The 19,078-nt window shown below is 35.8% G+C and overlaps 1 protein-coding gene across 5 annotated transcripts in view; it reads left to right on the forward strand.

Moving 5' to 3' along the window:
* The window catches only part of ARHGEF12 (Rho guanine nucleotide exchange factor 12), a 149,148-nt gene extending 131,865 nt beyond the window's left edge, over positions 1–17,283 (forward strand). For all 5 annotated transcript variants that reach the window (XM_012773507.3, XM_012773512.2, XM_012773510.3 and 2 more), the window contains 11 exons: positions 1,761–1,838; positions 3,000–3,075; positions 3,617–3,784; positions 4,602–4,689; positions 5,214–5,300; positions 5,435–5,514; positions 5,824–6,057; positions 8,355–8,825; positions 9,665–9,981; positions 12,145–12,217; positions 13,249–17,283. In XM_012773507.3, coding sequence (XP_012628961.2) covers positions 1,761–1,838; positions 3,000–3,075; positions 3,617–3,784; positions 4,602–4,689; positions 5,214–5,300; positions 5,435–5,514; positions 5,824–6,057; positions 8,355–8,825; positions 9,665–9,981; positions 12,145–12,217; positions 13,249–13,259 — 1,683 coding nt within the window. In that variant the 3' untranslated portion in view covers positions 13,260–17,283. The remainder of the gene's footprint in view (positions 1–1,760; positions 1,839–2,999; positions 3,076–3,616; positions 3,785–4,601; positions 4,690–5,213; positions 5,301–5,434; positions 5,515–5,823; positions 6,058–8,354; positions 8,826–9,664; positions 9,982–12,144; positions 12,218–13,248) is intronic.
* Positions 17,284–19,078: the final 1,795 nt, after the last annotated feature.

Genomic DNA, 19,078 nt, shown 5'->3' on the forward strand with positions numbered 1-19,078 from the left:
AACGACTATGGTAGGAAAAACACAAAAAAGTGGCTGCTACTGAGTATGTGGAGGTAAAGATTAACTGGGAAGAAATATGAGGAGACTTTCTGGGGTGATGGTAATATTTCATATCTTGGTAGGAGTTTGGGTTGCGTGGGTGTTTATGCATTTGTCAAAATTCATGGAAAGGTACACCTAAAAATGTGTGCCTTCTGCATGTAAATTTTACTTTTTAAGAAAAACTGTATGCCCTTGTTATTTATGCTAAAATTTGTATATTGTGTATAATGTGTATAAATATGTGTATGTATATTGTGTATAATGTGTATAAATAATGTATATTTACATCTGTAATTTATTTTGAAATGCATTCAGATATACTTATATCTGTAATTTATTTTGAAATGCATCCAGAAAATAAGATGGACAGTTGGATAGATAGAAGAATGAATAGATGGATATATATATAATAAAACAAATATAGCAAAGGTTGATTGTAGAATGTAAGTGGTGGGTATATAGGTGTTGAACATACACATTCAGACTTTTCTGTGTATTTGGAAGTATTTATAATGTTGGGGGGAAATGCACATAGCACCTACACTTTGATCCAGTAGTTCTAGAAGCAGATATATCTACATAGGTGTACAAAGGTACATATTTAAGGCTATTTTATTACAGTATTATCTGTTATAGGAGAAGATTGGAAGTAACCTAAATGTCTATCAGTAGGATATAGTTAAATAAATTATAGTTCATTTACAGAGCTGAATACCATACAACCATTAAAAAAAAGAGACAGCTCTCTATGTGCTAATGTGGAACAATCTTCAAGATATATACATACCAATATACATACACACAGAGAAAGACATACATGAATATATTATACTACTGTATCTTGTTTTAAAATAGGATATATTATATACACAGTATACACAGAGATGAGCATACTTATATACACATATATTCTTTTCGACTTACGTATACTTATATTCTATTTACATAAAATTTTTCTCACAGGCTACTCAAGAAATGAGTATTAGTGATTGCTTCTTTAGAAAAAATTGGTGGGGGGTGGGCAAGTGGGCAGGATTAGAGGTAGACTATATTGTTTGCCTTATATTGCCTTTTTTTTTTTTTTTTTTTGAGACAGAGTCTCACTCTGTTGCCCAGGCTAGAATGCCATGGCATCAGTCTAGCTCACAGCAACCTCAAACTCCTGGGCTCAAGCAATCCTTCTGCCTCAGCCTCCCAAGTAGCTGGGACTATAGGCATGCATCACCATACCCGGCTAAATATATATATATATATAGAGAGAGAGTTGTTCAGCTAATTTCTTTCTATTTTTAATAGAGATGGGTCTCTTGCTCAGGCTGGTCTCGAACTCCTGAGCTCAAACAATTCGCCTGCCTCAGCCTCCCAGAGTGCTAGGATTACAGGTGTGAGCCACCACGCCTGGCCATATTATCTTCTGAATTTTGTATTATGTGCATGATTTACATATTCAGAAAATAAATATAAGCTACTTAGAGGCCAATGAGTTTGAAAAGAAGATTGAGAAAGAAAGGCCAATAGAGTAGAAAGAAAACTAGGAAGAGTGTAACATCGCCAGAGCCAAGGGAAGAGATATTTTAAGAAAGAGTAAGTGCTCAGTCACATCTAGTGTTGCAGATAGCTTAGTAAAATGCAGATTTAAAATGTCCATTTGATTCAGAAACAGAAAGGTCATTGATGACCAAAATAATAACCTTGGCTCCATCCTGTCTAATTTTCAGCGCTTAGAAGATTATCAGCGTCGTCTTGATACCTCCAGTCTAAAGTTGTCGGAGTACCCAAATGTTGAAGAGCTCAGGGTGAGTGAGAGATGGTCTAATCATAATTTTTAAAATAAAATTTACTAAATAAAGACTTGGCAGATAATTAACATCTCAATGGGAATATATATCACCTGAAGGCGTTCTTGTATCATAAATGATCTGTATTTATTATTTTATTCTGCCTTTTAAATGATCTATTTGAAGATTACTTTAGTCTTTCATTAGGGGAATATTTTATGTGAAACTATAACTTTACATGATAGGAACTGGCAGGAGACTAAGAAGCACTAGTTATTATTAAATTTAATTTTATTGTGTTCTATGGTTTGAATAAGAGTAGGACTGTTTATTATAGGAACTTTCCAGATCATCAAGTAAAGCAAATAACTTTATTATCTTTTAATGAAGCTCTTCAAAAGCGTAAAAGTTGAAACTATTACAGAAATGATAGCAAAATATTTACTAATTTCCAATTGTATTATCTGGCCTTTTGTATTAATTAACTTTTTAGGATTTTATGTCTTTTTTGTACTATTTCACTGGATGGTTGTTTTTGGCAGATTTATTTGGTGGCTGTTTCAGATAGACTTTTGTGTCGTATATAACACTTTATTGGAAAGCACACCAATGTGCTTATTCCATTTAACTTCCAAATAATGAGATTTTTCTAGAGCTGCTAATACTAGGAGATGATTCTCTTTCTAATAAGTTATTAATATTTAGAGTAAGTCTGGGTAGTACCTGGACTTTTCATGTCAAGTGTTATTCTTTAAAACTTTCTTTGGGATTAGAGCCTTACAACTCAGAGGGCTCTTATAGACAAGCATATATAGTAGCATCCTCATCCAGTTATTCATAGCAAAATTAAGGGATAGGTTGAGAATCTAGTGGCTGAATGTTTATAACTTAATTTTCATGAGCTATTATCATCTATTTAGAGTGACATTTGGAAGATAGTACTCCTAAAGGTTTTCCTGCAAGATCCCTTTTCCTTTTAAGAAAATTTTATACAGATTACTTTTACGTGGGCTTTATGCCTTTTTCAAGAGGTGACAAATAGCAATAGTGATAGTTGAATCTAAATGGTATCTTTTATATTAATATTAAGAATTGCTTGAAAAGAAACTAAATTTTACAGAATATCATCTCACTGAGTTCTTGGAAATAATTTGTGCGTAATTCTCTTTATGTTGGCAGAATTTGGATTTAACAAAAAGGAAGATGATTCATGAAGGGCCATTGGTTTGGAAGGTGAATAGAGATAAAACTATTGGTAGGTCTGATCTTGTCTGTTAGTTTTGGGAATTATGAAGAAAGGGAAAGAATAGGAAAATTTCCTTATGCCAAAAGGAAGGAGAGAGAACCATTCACAATTCTCAGTTACAGCAGTTAGCAGTGCTGCATTGTGTTATTTGTACATTTATAGAAGATCTGCTTTTGTTATTTTATTATATGTGAAATGTGTTAAATATTCATTTAGGGATGTAGCAGAAAACTTTGTTATGATTCAGTTCTATTTCCATCATTCTCTTCTAATGAGTCTTTGTAACCTTTCTTTAAACCAGTACCTCTCAAACTGCTGGTGAGGAACTTGTTTTTTATTTTCTATCAGTCATAGACTGACACTTTGATGAAATATGAAAAAATTAATTACTAAAAAATGAAGTTTAAAAGATAATATACAAGTCAATTTTTAAAATTTACTAGATTTAACAAAAAATTTCTCTGTTGAGTTGTTATAAAGGTTATTAAACACATCTCAATTAAAGTTTATTAATAAGCACATTATAATTTTCCTGCATTTTTATTTCTAGATTTATACACCTTGCTCCTGGAAGACATTCTTGTACTGTTACAAAAGCAGGATGATAGACTGGTGTTAAGGTGTCACAGTAAGATTCTGGCATCTACAGCTGATAGCAAGCACACATTTAGCCCTGTCATTAAGTTGAGTACAGTGTTGGTTCGACAAGTGGCAACAGGCAAGTATGTCCACTGAAGGATGCTAATCTCCAGACTCATAGTAAAGTTGCATAAGATATTCAGCGTTGTTTAAATAATATAACTGGTATATTGTTACTTTTATATTCTTGGGCAAATTAAAAGAAATTTATTTATTGCTTAGAAAGTAAATTAAGAGTTTACATCCCAAAGTTATTTAGGATGTCTAAATTCTCTGATTTTCTGCATTTGAAAATTTTTATGTGATTACTTTGGTCTTTATTATATGTTCAAATCATTGATAGATTCCAGTAAAGATAGTGCATTGAGGTAATCCCAGTGGAAAGGCTTTCATTTAGGGTGGCATGTTTTTTGATTTGGTGGCAAAAAAGTGAAAACAGAAGGGGGGGATGTACTTTGTTTTTTAAAAATAAATTTAAGCTGGCTAACAGTGATCCCTTTTAAAGCTAGTTCAGTGATGGTGAAATAAATTTGTGACCTCTTTTCTCCATATTTCACTGAATACTATTAACTAACAACTTAGCTAAAGGGGAGATCAAAATAAATGCAAAAAGTAATAGCATTCAGTTTAGTAATTTAGATTTTACACATCTTTTGTTTCTAATAAATTTCTGTGAAATCACTGTTAATTTTTATAATCTTTGTTTTATTCAAGTATAACATATATAGCATAACACAGGTTGCACAAATTATATGTGGATAGCTTAATGAATTTTCACAAAGTAAATATATGTAACCTTTATCTGGATTAAGGTGCAGAATGTTACCAAGACACTAGAAACATCCCATTTTGGCCTCTCTAGATCATAATGGTAATTTTTGTCTTATTTTTTCCAGATAACAAAGCTTTATTCGTCATTTCCATGTCAGACAATGGAGCCCAAATTTATGAACTGGTGGCACAGACAGTTTCTGAAAAGACTGTGTACGTATTAGATATAGCTTTCTTGCCCTAACTAATATTTTTATTATCTCATGTATAGCATCCACAAACTTAACTTTAGTTTTTATAATAGGATTCTGAAAACCAAAAATTATATAGAAACCAAGCATTTTCTCTGTATTATTTTAGAGACATCCTTGTAAGAACTTGTCCTTTTTTAGATTCATGCCTTTTATTTTGATTTTATTCCATTGAAAGTATATTTTTTAAAGGAAAAAATCCTCAGGAGTGCCAACTGAAGTTTTTGAATGGGTCATATACTTACAATGTTGTTAGATTGTTCCATAAGGTATAGTTTTGGAATCTCTTCCATAATAGTATGTTGTCAAAATAAAGATATTCTCTGGCAGAGTGGAGTTTTTTTTTATTTGTTTGTTTGGTTGGTTGGTTGATTTGAATTTTGGTTTGTGTGCTTTGTTTTTATTTTTGCTTTCTCACTGTATTTAAAGGACATTTCTTTTTTTCTTTCCTTGTTATATTCTGGATTCCTTTCAAACTTCCTGAAGCTGGCAGGACCTGATCTGTCGGATGGCTGCATCAGTGAAGGAGCAATCTACAAAGCCAATTCCATTACCACAGTCACCACCTGGAGAGTGAGTGTTCCTTTGCATTGTAGTAGAACTTACTTTGTATCCTGGGTGAAAAAAGAATAGGATAAGTCTTACATTTTGTTGCAGTGATGTTTGGTACCTCAGGAAGGTGAAAGATTGTTTTCTTTCTTCTACAGAGGAGACAATAATGAAGAAGAACCTTCAAAATTGAAAGTGGAACATCATGGCATTTCAGGCACTAGTTTGCAGAGTCCAGGTAAACTTACCTAATAAGTTTAACTAGAAGAATGTAGTCCCATTATCTGTTAAAATGCAAAAAAACTTTAATACTGGATTAAACTTTAATAATCGTTTATGCAGGTTCTGTCATTGGATATTTGGTTTAACAAACTTTGCTTATGAGCCTTCTGCGTGTGTCAGTATAACACTCCTCTAAGTGCTATATTTTGCTTAAGAGATGATCTCTGTGGTTTGTGTGGGGTTTTTTTTTCAATTATTTCTCAAATGTTCTTCATGTTAAAAGTTTTGTTAAAATAGACTCTACCTTTTCGGTTCCATTGAACAGACAGAGATTTTGGATTAGAATCTCACATAATATCATCAAAACCTCCGTCTCATTCACTGAATACCTCTGGGAAATCAGAGGTAGGCGATCTGTTTGCGGCTGAGAGACAGTTCGCAAAGGAGCAGCATGCAGATGGGACACTCAAGGATGTTGGAGTAAATTATCAAATTGCAGTCCCAGATCCACACTTGTCTATCTCAGAAGAACGGTGGGCACTGGATGCACTAAGGAATTGTAAGTTTTATTCATAACTTAGTCCAGATACTTATGAAGTACTGGAGTTGTATAATGTATAAGCTATGACTTTTCCCTTTAAGAAGTTTACAATCTATTCTGACTATAGTTGGGAGTTTAAATTGGAAGAAAAAGAGAAAAAAAACTTAAGTCTAGTTGGGATGATGATAGAAACCCCCACCTTTTAAGAAACCCACCTTTTTAAGTAAACACTCAAGCAGTAACAATGCAGGTATGTCAAAATTGATTTGGGTTGGGGTGACCAGAGAAGGAAGGCAGGCATCAAAAAGAGAGTTGTGATTATTGCCTTGAAGGATGAGTAAGATTCAGATAGCTATGTAGAAGAACAGAAGCCATTCAGACAAGAATTATGGTGGGACCAAAAGAACAGAGGCAGAAAACTCTGAGGGTGTTCAGAGAGCACTGAGTGGACAAGTCGGCCTGTGGTAGACAATAAGTTAAAGGAGTATAAGAGATGAGGTTGGAAAGGTAGAAAATGTGCTATTGAGAATTTTGAATACCAGATTGGGTCTTCCATACATTAAGGATGGCACATCACAGTGTTTTGAGGGCTTTTCCATACTACACGTATTCTTCTAGCATTCCTGTGGAGAATGTATTATTCCCCACAATGGCCTATGCTACACACATGCATGCGTGTGCACATGAACACCCATGCCACTCTGTTAAATCCTCCCCCCATCCCCCCACCTCCCAGCCTGGTTGGGAATCACTGTTACAAATGGGAGGATAGCACATCTCTCAGGTATACTGAAGTGGGAAAAAGGCTGAGAACAATTACTTTATTTGTAGGGAACCATTTTTAAGCCAGGGTATGACTAATAAAAAAAGACTAATGTGGCTGAGAGCTGTGAAAAGATTTGAATGGAAAGAGATATGGGTGGTGCACTTACTAAAGAAGCCATTATAGTAGTCTGCGCTTGAGGCTAAAAGGATTTGGACTAGACAGGTATCAGAAGGAAGAAAAATAAAGGGAGGAACCAACAAATGCTTAAAATAATTGACTTGTTTGGATGTGAGGACAAAGAAAAGGGAATATTTAGAGATAATTTCAGTATTCGTGTCAGAAATGTGAGTCAGAAAAAAACCACCATCATCTCCCCCCATTTCCTGCTGTCGCACTTTATTTTGTCCTTTTTTTAATTTGACAGGGATATAGGCTCAGTTTTAAGACATGTGAAGATTAAGATAATAAATTACAAGCCATTAAAGAGGAAGTGACTAGCAGGAAGTTGGAGTTTTAGGACTGGAACTTTGGAGAGAGTTTAGAAAGAAAGAGAGATTTGGGTGTCAAAGCCATGAGAATTCATACTCAGGAAGTGAATGTAAAGCAGGAGCACAGAGAGTCAGAGACTCAGACTCATGTGGACACTGTTTACCTAAAGAAACATAAGGTAGACATTAAGGCAATGATGAAAGTAGGGGATGGGTTAAGTTATTTAAAACCTAATTTATTCTAGATTCTCTTGAATTAACAGTCTTAATGATTTCTGATGGTTTGACTAACATTGTTCAAGTAACCATATCATCGTGTGAGTGACTTCATGGCGTATACTTTGCCCACTCAAAATTAAATTGATTCTTCTTTTCAACAACCTAAAGAGGCTGTGCCACTAGTATGATAATTTTTTAAAAAACTGATAAACATTTCCTTATCCCTAGAAATTATATGTACTACTGAATCATTGGAATTTTATTACAAGGCAGTTTTATTTTCTTCTTCACTATTTAGGCAGATTCCTTGGGTTATTATAAATGATAAAGTAAATGTTCTATGTGGCCAATAAAATTAGAAAAAAAATAATGCCTATGCATAGTGTCTCCTGGAAAAAGCAGAACTTTTAGCTTTTGTTATCTTGCTTAACACAGCCTTTCAGTGTTCTTAAAAAGTACCTATGGAGTATTATTCCAGTTATACAGAAGAAAAAAATGGAGGCAAGATATTAGTTATTTAGGAGTTCTAAATAGGAGTACCTTCCTATTCAGAATGTTTAGATCTTTTCAAGTCTACTTTAATGTTAAATCTTCTCTAGAAGATGGTGTTCTATTTCTTTTTTCCAAAAATAATTCATTTCATTTCCAAAAATGATTGTATGAAATTAATATTTTGGCTGTATGTTATCAAAATTAATATTTTGGCTATATGTTATTAAGTTTTGGCTTACTTTTAGAGATTATTGGTAATTTAGATAACTAATTTAATTCTGGCAGTCTGAGGAACTAGTTGTGAAATGTACTTTTTTCCCCCCTTTTTTCACCCTTTCTAAATCTTGTAGTGGGTTTGTTGAAGCAGTTGCTGGTTCAACAGCTAGGTTTGACTGAGAAGAACACTCAGGAAGATTGGCAACATTTCCCAAGATATAGGACAGCCTCTCAGGGGGTACAAGCAGACCGTGGAATCCAGAACTCTGAAAATATTAAGGCCTATCATCCTGGTGAAGGACAGATGCCCTGTAGAACTGGAACTGGTGACATTGAAGCTTGTTATAGTCCACGGACTTCAACTGAATCTTCTGCTCCACGGGATTCAGTGGTACTGGCATCCCAAGATAGCCAGGCAAGTAACATTTTAGTAATGGACCACATGATTATGACCCCAGAGATGCCTACCACAGAACCAGAAGGGGGTCTTGATGAGAGTGGAGAGCACTTTTTTGATGCCCGTGAAGCACATAGTGATGATAATCCATCAGAAGGTGATGGAGCAGTTAAAAAGGAAGAGAAGGATGTTAATTTACGCATCTCAGGCAAGTTTTTTTCCACATATAAACTTTGATTTTAATCATTGTTACCTGTTCTGTATGCTGAAATGGATGTTGTTTTGGTATCTAAGTGTATGTGTGTGTCTATGTTTGTGGCATTTATTTATTCCTTCATTCAATAAAAAATCACTGTATCTACTATATGCCACACTTCTTTCTAGGTGCTGAGAGAGATAGCAGTGAATAAAACACAGGAAAATCCCCTGTTCTCATGAAGTATAATTACTGGTAGGGGGAAAAGGAATGGTAAACAAGTAAACAAATAAGTAGATGTTCAATAGTGAGATTAGGGAGAAAAATAAGTCAGACTAACAGGACAGAAGGTAATGAAGGCAGACAGGGAGAACAGGGAAGAAGACCTCTGATGAGGCAGCATCAGAGACCTGAGCAGAGACCTGAGTGAAGAGAAAAAAAGCCATGTTGATACCCGGGAGCAGAGTGTTCCCGCCGACGGCAGAGTGAGGCAGAGGCTGCGCATCCGGAGCAAGCGTCTTGTAGTTGTGGAACACAGGGTGAGGGAGAAAACGGCAGACACGAGCCAAGTGTTTGGCAGGGAAAGCGGTGGCAAGATCATATAGGGACTTTGTAATTTCCAGCTTTAAACTCTTAAAATGCTAATATTAAATTACTTAGAAATTACTATGAAAGTTTGGTAAGTTTAGCTTTAATCTGAAATGAGAAAATTCTGATGTACTTAAAACTAAACTTGGGAATTAGTGGCTTTCCCCCCTTTTTAATAGCTTTTCAAGTTGTCAGCATACTATGTCATCTCTATTTTCTCATTTTCTGATGGCATCATCAAACTGTTCTGTCTCTATCAATAGGAAATTATTTGATCCTTGATGGCTATGACACAGTGCAGGAGAGTTCCACAGATGAGGAGGTTGCTTCCTCACTTACCCTGCAACCCATGACAGGCACCCCCTCTATGGACTCCACCCACCAGCAGCAACATTCTCCCCAGAATGCTCATTCTGATGGGGCAGGTTCACCGTTCACCCCAGAATTCCTGGTCCAGCCGCGCTGGGGAGCTATGGAGGATTCCTGTTTTGAGATCCAGAGTCCCTCCTCCTATGCAGATTCACAAAGCCAGATCATGGAATACATTCATAAGATAGAGGCTGACCTTGAACACTTAAAGGTACCTAATACTTGAACATCTTTGGGATTTGATTCTATAAGAAACACATTTAGCAGGGGGGAAGTATGGAATGATTGAAATGCTGATGTCAATAAAGTTGTTCAGGTTGTAGATTTGTATGTGTTCTTTGACCATTATTATGAATAGGCCTGAGTAAAAAGCTGAGATTGGCTTTGTTTCTCTTATGAGAAATCACTAGAGCAGAAACAGTTGTAGCTCTATAAACTATGTGTTTGTGTGTATTTCTAATTTTAAGAACCTAAAAAGCTTGGGGTAGTTGGCTGGCCTCCATCAGACTTTATGAACTACAAGCTGAGGTAGATGGGGTTTATATAGTTATGAATCTAGTTTGGGAAATGCTATAACTTGCTATAACCTATTAATTATCTGTGACTCATTAGGTGACGTTGGTAGTTTCCCAGATGCTATGACAGATAGAAATTGGCTTCAGTTGCTCCTGTAATCTAAAGACCTGGTCACGAATGGGACTTTTGTAAATTGGTTATTGAAAATGTCACTATTTCAAAACTGACTTGTGTGGCAATTTCTGAAAGAAGGACCCTATCTTAAGGTTTGCCATCAGGAGACACAGCCGCTAGAGCTCAAACATTTTTTTCATGACGTCATTTAGTTGGGAGGCTATTAGGGGCAGATATTAAAGTGTTGTTAGCTTTTTAGCTAAAGAGTAATCTACCTTAGTTTCTCTTTTAACTTCATATGATAGATTTTCTCCTCTTTTTATGATAGTATGTAGTATCATTCTGTGCCTGATGGGATGTCTAAAAGGTGGATTCTCATAAACAGTTGGGGATATGGGCAATAGGGGGATATGTTCAGAGAAATGTGCCATTATGCATTTTTATCAGCGTGTGAACATCATAGAGTGTACTTACACAAATCTAGATGAAATATATGTTTTAGTTTATATACATATTTTCATATGGAAAACCGAATGTCCCGGCACCATTACTGAATACTAATCTTTTTCCCTACTTGATCTGCATTGCCAGTATCAAGTGCCATATATCAGGTTTCTTTTTTTTTTTTTTTTTTTTTTTTTTTTTTTTTTTTTTTTTTTTTTTAAGCAATGTCTAAGCAAGGAATATCAGGTTTCTATATATGTTCCATTATAATCTTATAGGACCACTGTTATATACATAGTCTGTCGTTGACTGAAACATGTTTATGTGGAACATGACTGGAATTAATGCCACATGATGTGGGACTATTTTCAGGGTGATTCCTGGGGATGGAAGAATTACCTTTACTGGTTACCTCCTCTACTTTCTTTTTACATGAGAAGGTGTTAACTTATTCATTCAGAGGAGAAATGGGTAAAAGGAATGAAATTTACTTTTCCCACTAACCAAATTTTTAATGATGTTAATGTTGAAATTTGGGAGCAATATAAAAAAGCCTTATCCGAGTATGGTGGCTCATGCCTATAATTCCAGCACTTTAGGAGGCCAAGCCAGGAGGATTGTTTGAGGCCAAGAGTTCGAGACCAACCTGGGCAACATAACAAGACCCTGTCTTTACAAAAAAATTTAAAAATCAGGCAGGTGGGGTGGCACACTCTTGTAGTACCAGCTGCTCAGGAGGCTAAGGTGGGAAGATCACTTGAGCCTGAATGTTCAAGGTTGTAGTAAGCTATGATCATGCTACTGCACTTCAGCCTGAACAACAGAGCGGGACTCTGTCTCTTAAAAAATAAATAAATAAGGCCGGGCGCTGTGGCTCACGCCTGTAATCCTAGCTCTTGGGAGGCCGAGGCGGGTGGATTGCTCAAGGTCAGGAGTTCAAAACCAGCCTGAGCAACAGCGAGACCCCGTCTCTACTATAAATAGAAAGAAATTAATTGGCCAACTGATATATATATAAAAAATTAGCCGGGCATGGTGGCGCATGCCTGTAGTCCCAGCTACTCGGGAGGCTGAGGCAGAAGGATCACTCAAGCCCAGGAGTTTGAGGTTGCTGTGAACTAGGCTGACGCCACGGCACTCACTCTAGCCTGGACAATAAAGCGAGACTCTGTCTCAAAAAAAAAAAAAAAAATAAATAAATAAATAAATAAATATATAAATAAGGCTTCTCTTTTCAAAAGTTTTTGTTTTGTCTTTTTCATGACATTCAAATGAAAAACCTATGGGTTTTATTTTACAGAAGGTGGAGGAAAATTACACCATTCTTTGCCAAAGGCTGGCTGGATCAGCCCTCACAGACAAGCATCACTCAGGTATGTGAAAATTGTGGGCTCCACTGGAGAACATTATGTTAAATGAAATAAGCCAAGCACAGAAAGACAAATCTCGCGTGTTCTCATATTTGGGAGATGAATATTAAAAACAATTGATCTCATGTTGATAGAGAGTAGAATAATGGTTATCAGAGGTTGGGAAGGGTAGCAGGGAAGGGGGGATAAAGTGGAGCTGGTTAGTGGGTGGAAAAATATAAGTAGAATGAACTATATTTGATACCACAACAAAGTAACTGTAATCAACAATAAGTTAGGGTATACTTTAAAATAACTAAAAGAGTGGAATTAGAATGTTCCCAACACAAAGAATTATTAAATGCCTGAGATGATGGATGCCCCAATTACCCTATTTGATTAATTCACATTGTATGCCTATATCAAAACATCATATGTACCCTATAAAGATATACCACTATTATGTACCCATAATGATTAAAAATAAAAATTTTCAAAAAATAATTGTAGCCTGTAGCCTCTAGAATCATCCTTCCTTAAACAGGTCACTGAATGAAATTATTTATTATTCTTTAAAGTGAAAACCCTCTGAGATTCCATTTCTTTTCTGTCTTTAAAAACTGTTTCTAAACATCATATATCAAGTGGAAGCTCTTGTCTGCTAACTCTTCCTTCTCTAAGATGAACTGCAGTTGACAGTTCCCAGGCCATCCTCTCTTCTCTCTGTTTCTTCACCTTTTCAAAAGCAGAAGGCAGAATGGTGGGAAGCCTGGTAAATCATAGATTCAACATGAGATTTCCTGGTGCGGCCGTGACTCCCTAGTGTGAAGGACTGGGCCTGCTCAGGTCTTGCTGTACTTGTCTCCCCTTGATGCAGGTGTCCCTGTGTTCAGTGCAGCAGTCTGTTGTACCCACCTGTGCTTCTGTACTTTAGAATGGGACAGTTCTGATTCAGAAACAAAAGATACAACCATACCCATAGATTTCATGGGTATTCTTTGCATGTTAATTTGTTCTTTTTTCCTAATGTGATTTCCATATATCTTTCTTCTCAGATAAAAGTTAGAGCCACGTGTGCTGGAGGTGACTGCAGGTTGTTGGATTTTGAGCATCGGCCTTGTCTCATCACATCCTGGCTCCAGTGTGCCGCAGAGAGTGTGTGACAGAGGATCTGCCTGTGAACCACCTGGGGTTAGCCATGTCCCAAGGTGCCCAGAGCGGGACTAGTTCTTCACAGTGTGGCAGCTGCACTAGTCTGTCAGTGAGGGAATCTCCATTCTCTCACTCTACTCTCCTCACTATCGGAAATTCATTTTGATTCAGAACAAAAACCAAATGTATAGAGCTTTGGGTGTAGGATATGAAATTGTACTTAGACATAAGAAAAAGAGAAAATCAGATGTATTTATTTGACTTCATTCCGTATTTGAAAGCACATTTTAATTTTTATTTTGCCTTGTTTTGTTTTAATTGAGTAGTGAGAGTTTTAGCCCTTTGTATTTAGTACACCCAAGGATCAGTTGCTCCTAAAGCAAAGAGGTCAAGATGGGGAATTAGGAGGTTGGGTAGAGAGGGGAGGAAGAGGAGGAAGTGAGAAGGGGAAGGAAGGAGCATCTTGCCTTCACTAAACTATATTCCACGCCCTCTGCTGTCCAATAGGCTGCTTTTCTGAGGGTCACCTCAAAGGCATAGTATGCCCTGTGGCTCTTATGTGCAGAGGACTTGAGCTGTGTGCTCCCCAGGTGGTCAGAGAGTAGGTGGGCTTCCTCCCACCCTGAGGCAAGCACCTCTTCTCTGTAGCTGGGATCAACCCCCAATTAACAGGAATCCTCAACATACTAAATAGCAGGCACTTGAAAATGGGTGTGTTTTCTTCTTTGTTGTCTTTTCTATTGAGGGTTGGGATTTGGGAGGGAGAGGAAAGCAAATTTTATTTTCTTGACTATAAATTTGTTATTCTTGGTATTGTTTCATTTTTATAATTATACATTAGACATTGGCACTTGTGAAAAACTATCCCTGCAGATTGAGCAGGAAATAAAAAGAAACAAATAGAAATGCTTCAGATGGTGGCAGGGTTGGGGGTTGCCAAGGCAGGGTGGGATGGGAGTGGGTAAAGAGTTCCGGAAGGTTATCTGACTGAATCACTACTGAGTTGAACCATGGCTGTCATTGGCCACGGGTACTGCTGATTATAAGGCCAGTAAAATTTTTAGTACCTGGAGGTTTGACTCTAAATTTTGCACTGATGGTGCCAAAGGGCTCTGAGTCAAAAGGCGAGCCAACAGTGAAGTGGAGAAAGATGTGGTGGAGGAGGTAGAACTGCTCACATCAGCTCCAGAAGCACTTCCTCTGACTTCACTGCTGTAGCTCTTTCCACACTGGGCCGTGACTGACCTTAAGAATTGCAGACCAGAACATACACTGGATACTGCAGGCAAGGTGTTGGTAACTGCCTGCTCTAGAACAAATAGTAGTATTGGCAGCACCCTGCAGAGGACAAATGTTTCAGAATTGTTACTTGAGAACTCCTTCAATTATATTGGCTTTCTGTGGTTTTCTTTGTGCATTAGGTATATATGTTTTGGAATATTTTTGCCAACTAAAATGGAATCTGTGAATTCTGTTAGTAAACAAGGAGTTCATCCACTGCTCACGTCTTTCAGTAGTGCCCTCTGAACTCTGTGAGTTGCCAGGATATAATTTTATTCTTTCCTGCAGTCCAAAAGAAAAAAAAAAAAAGATTTTTCTCACCACAAATGGTAAAGATTCCCACCTACTTTTATAAACACCACTACAACTTAACAAGCTCATTTATTTATGTCCAGATTCCTGTTTCTGTCCTTTCAAAACTGATGTCTGTTTTTATCTTTGGACCTCATATATAAATTGGAATTATATTTTTAGTTATAGGCCAAGTATAATTTAAATCAGTGTGGGATTAAAAATTTTAGAAGCAGAAGCTGATATATAAATGAAGCTTGGAACTTGGAACTTTCTATATCTCTTAGGAGGAACAAGTAGAAACCAAATGGTTATATTGTGCTGCTAGAAATAATGTAGTCACTCCCAACTAAAAGGGTTACACCTGTAGCCACTTGACACTAACACCATCAGGGGGCAACTAATGAGGAGAAAAGTAAATACAGTAAAACTTTCATCTTAACTTGAGACACTACAGGGTAATTATATAATTCTCTAGCACTCAATTAAGGAGCTTCTAGGTTAGCAAAGTTTCAGTCTCTTTTCTAGCTCAAACAGTATCTTATCCTTAATTATCTGCTTTTCTTTTCCTGCTGTTTAACCTCTTTTTAGAACTGTTACAGGGCTAATTGGAAAAATACTTTGACCATAGCTCTAGTGCTTTCAAATAAATTCATATTTAGATTTTCCAACAAAGCCCCAGGATAAAGTCTAATTCTGAAAAGATCTCAAAATTTTAAGTGTTCTTTTTATCTTACCAGCCTAACTACTTCCCTTCTCCCTCCCAACCCAGCTTCCCATGCCTTCCATTTCATTTTAGCCATTATAATCACATGCATTTGACTTTCATATTATATTTCTCTTTCAGAATGATGGAATTAGCTATTAATATCCTGTCTTTGAGTGAGACTGGTTACCATCAAAGTAGCTTTCTCTAAGTTACATGATTAGAAGTTGGAATCTATACTTCTATACTGAAGGGTACAAGGGTGATATACAAAGCAACCTTCCCAGAGCAAGAAAGCTACATTTTTGCTGTTGAAGTGAACTGCTGTGACACTGTGCTCTCTTAGTGGGCTTAATGGCTCCTTTGCTATTAAGTGGCAAATTACATTTGGAGTGTCTCCTTCCTTTACAGAGAACAGAGTTAATCAAGGCAAATCAGCAAGCCCCCAAAGTGCTATAATTTAAAATCATTACTACCTTAGAAGCCATATATTTTGCATACTTTAAAATCAGCTAACTTGGACTGCTTGAGTTATGTTGGCTTTTAGAACTTAAATTGTAACTATTTATTATATTATATTGCATGGGAGGTATATTTCATAGCTGTTCTTGGCTTTCTTTTCCCCAAGATAACCTCTAATGACTGTTAGAAAGGATGAGTCCCCTTTTTAAAAGTTTTTTTGTTTGTTTTTTGGGGAGGAGAGAGAGTAGCTACTGTGATAGTAGAGGAGAAAACTCCAGTTTTTCTTATTTTTAGAAGCTAAAGAAAATAATTATACTTCCTGTAAATGGTCTTTTATGTGCATCCTTTTTTCCTTTTTGATGCTAGTAAATTTGGTGTATTACAGGAAGCTTCCATTATTTCAAACTGGAACCTCTCTTCTCTGCAATTGGTATATGATGTTATTTTGAACTACTAGAGCTTTGGTCAGTATTTTCTTTCCTATAAGTCACAGAGGGCAACATTGAGAATTGTGTGCATAGGACTTCAAAATACAAAATTAGCGGGACCTTACAGTCAACTTCATGCTGGCTACTGTTTTTCCCCTGAAAATTACAAATTTTTGTTTTATAAATCATGTTTTTTCTGATGTTTCTACCCCCTTTTCAGAGTGATCTGCAAAATTGTTCTTTCCTCAAGAAAAGAGTTCCTTTTGCCTGGTTCCTTATGCCTTCCCCACTGGTACTGAGGGTTTTTGATAATAAATTGGTAGGAAAAAAAAAGTACCTCCTAGAAGGAAGCCCTGCCTGCCATTTCCAGGTGCCAACTGCTAAGCAGATGTACTGCAAAGATGGTAACTGTAATGTGCACACTGTTGGTTATTTTTAATAAGCCTCTTCCTACTAGAACATTTTATTTTCCTTGTTCACCATACAATCATGTACTCTTTAACAGAAATTGCTTTTAAAAAAAAATCTGGAACTATCTTTAAAAAACTTTATTAATAATCATGTATTTTTACTGATCACATTTTGAAATGCCTAAAAGACTTTATTGTTCTAATTATCCAGATGTACCTTTGTAAAATAGCTCTTTTATGAATTAGCTGATAAGGCTGTATGTTTCTGGAACAAAATATTGGTCATTTAAAAACTTTCTGTTTTCTGGGGTCTGGGAAAATAGAAAATAAGAGTTCAAATATTAAATAAGCTTAAAGGAACCAAGTATGTGACTTTTTCTTTGTATTCTTATTGGTCTGTCTTATCCACATTACATTAGAAAGGTTGAGGAGTTGTGGAGCTTGTAATCAATCTTACTGCCGGTGACTCCCAAACATCTTCCTGCCTCTTGGAGCATCTTTACTAGTGAGACTAGCTAGTTGGTCTCTGTAACAGATAAACCTCCATGACAGCGCTGGCAGCTGGGATTGCCCTAGCATCTGCACGGCTTCATTGTTGTTTTTTTAACACCTCTACTGAGATACTTACATATCACATAATTCACCCATTTAAACTCTGTAATCCAATGGTTTTTGGTATATTATTAATTTTTAAAAATGTTGGTAAGATACATATAAAAATTGTGCCATTTTAACAATTTTTAAGTATAAAATCCAGTAGGATTAATGAGCCAGATTTTATGACTCACTTGAAAATAACTTTTGGTTGTAATACTGCCCTAAATGAAAAATATGATGTCTTTATTATTATATCATTTCTATCCCCAAAACTGGGCTTCCTAAAGTACCAACATTTCTGTGCTTTTATGAATGCCATTTGAACTCAAAAGGCTTACTGACTTTTGATATTTTCTATATTTTGGCTTTTAAATATAGGTATAATTGGACTTATTCTTAGGATGGTATTTTAGTTTTTAGGCTTTACGTACATTTGGCTGACAGAACTAATACATATAACAAAATGCTTAGTATTTTGTAGGATCTTTTAGTTAAACCTTTTAAAAATTAAGAATATCCAGATGTACTTTGCAGAAATCAACCTGTTTGTACTCTTAGCTCTATTTACAAACATAACATATTTATGTCTGGTGGAATAAGTACCCATCCCATTCCCACTTGCTCTTTGATAGCTACCTTCTAATAGGAATAGAGAAAATAAAACTCTGCATTTGTTTGTGAACAGTTACTTCTACTTTTTACTGTCCACTTTCAAGCCAAGTGATTGGTTCACCAAAGGTTTAACACCAACTTCAAAGATAAGAGGATTTTTCCTGATTAAAAAAAATTGCTTTTTAATTATATTTAATGTCTTCATGATGTTTTATGACTTCTGTCATAAACATTATGGAAAAATAGCTGAATGTAGGTATTTCCCATTTTTTCTGTAATGTCAAGAATAATTCATGTTACTAATTGAAAACAAGGAAAATTAAAATCTTCCTTGATTTTTAGCTGTCAGGAAATATATTTGTTTTGACATCTGAGACATCATTCCCTCAGCATCAGTGGAGGCCTTGGTTTGAAATCATTTAAGGTAGGTAGAACTCTCTCTCTTGCCTTTTCCCCTCATTTGATTAGCATGCTTTTGTACCTACCTTTACGAGGATTTTATTTTAAGGGATCTTTTCTTTGTATGGGATCAGAGGGTTGCAGCTGCCTAAATGCCTCTTGATCAAAAACACTAATTAGGGTACATTTTAGTAATCATTTTTAAATTTTTGGAGCAGCATCTTTACAGAGAAATTTTTTTCTGCTATCTATTTTAAATATTAAAGGCAAGTAGTATGATATAGCATTTTTTAATCTTTTTGCTCTCAGGACCACTTTACACTCTTAAAAATTATTGAGGACTTTATGGAGAAGTTTATGTTCATGTGGATTATATCTACCAATATTTACTATATTAGAAATTAAAATGAGAAAATTTGAGAAATGAGAAAGTAAAAACTTTAATTCATTTAAAAATAGTAAACCTATTACATGTTAATATAAATCATAGTTTTATGAAAAGTATTTTCCACAGTAAAAAACATTGAGAATAGTTTTTGAAATCTTT

The sequence above is a fragment of the Microcebus murinus genome, chromosome 4, assembly GCF_040939455.1.
Source record: "Microcebus murinus isolate Inina chromosome 4, M.murinus_Inina_mat1.0, whole genome shotgun sequence".
Taxonomy (NCBI): domain Eukaryota; kingdom Metazoa; phylum Chordata; class Mammalia; order Primates; family Cheirogaleidae; genus Microcebus; species Microcebus murinus.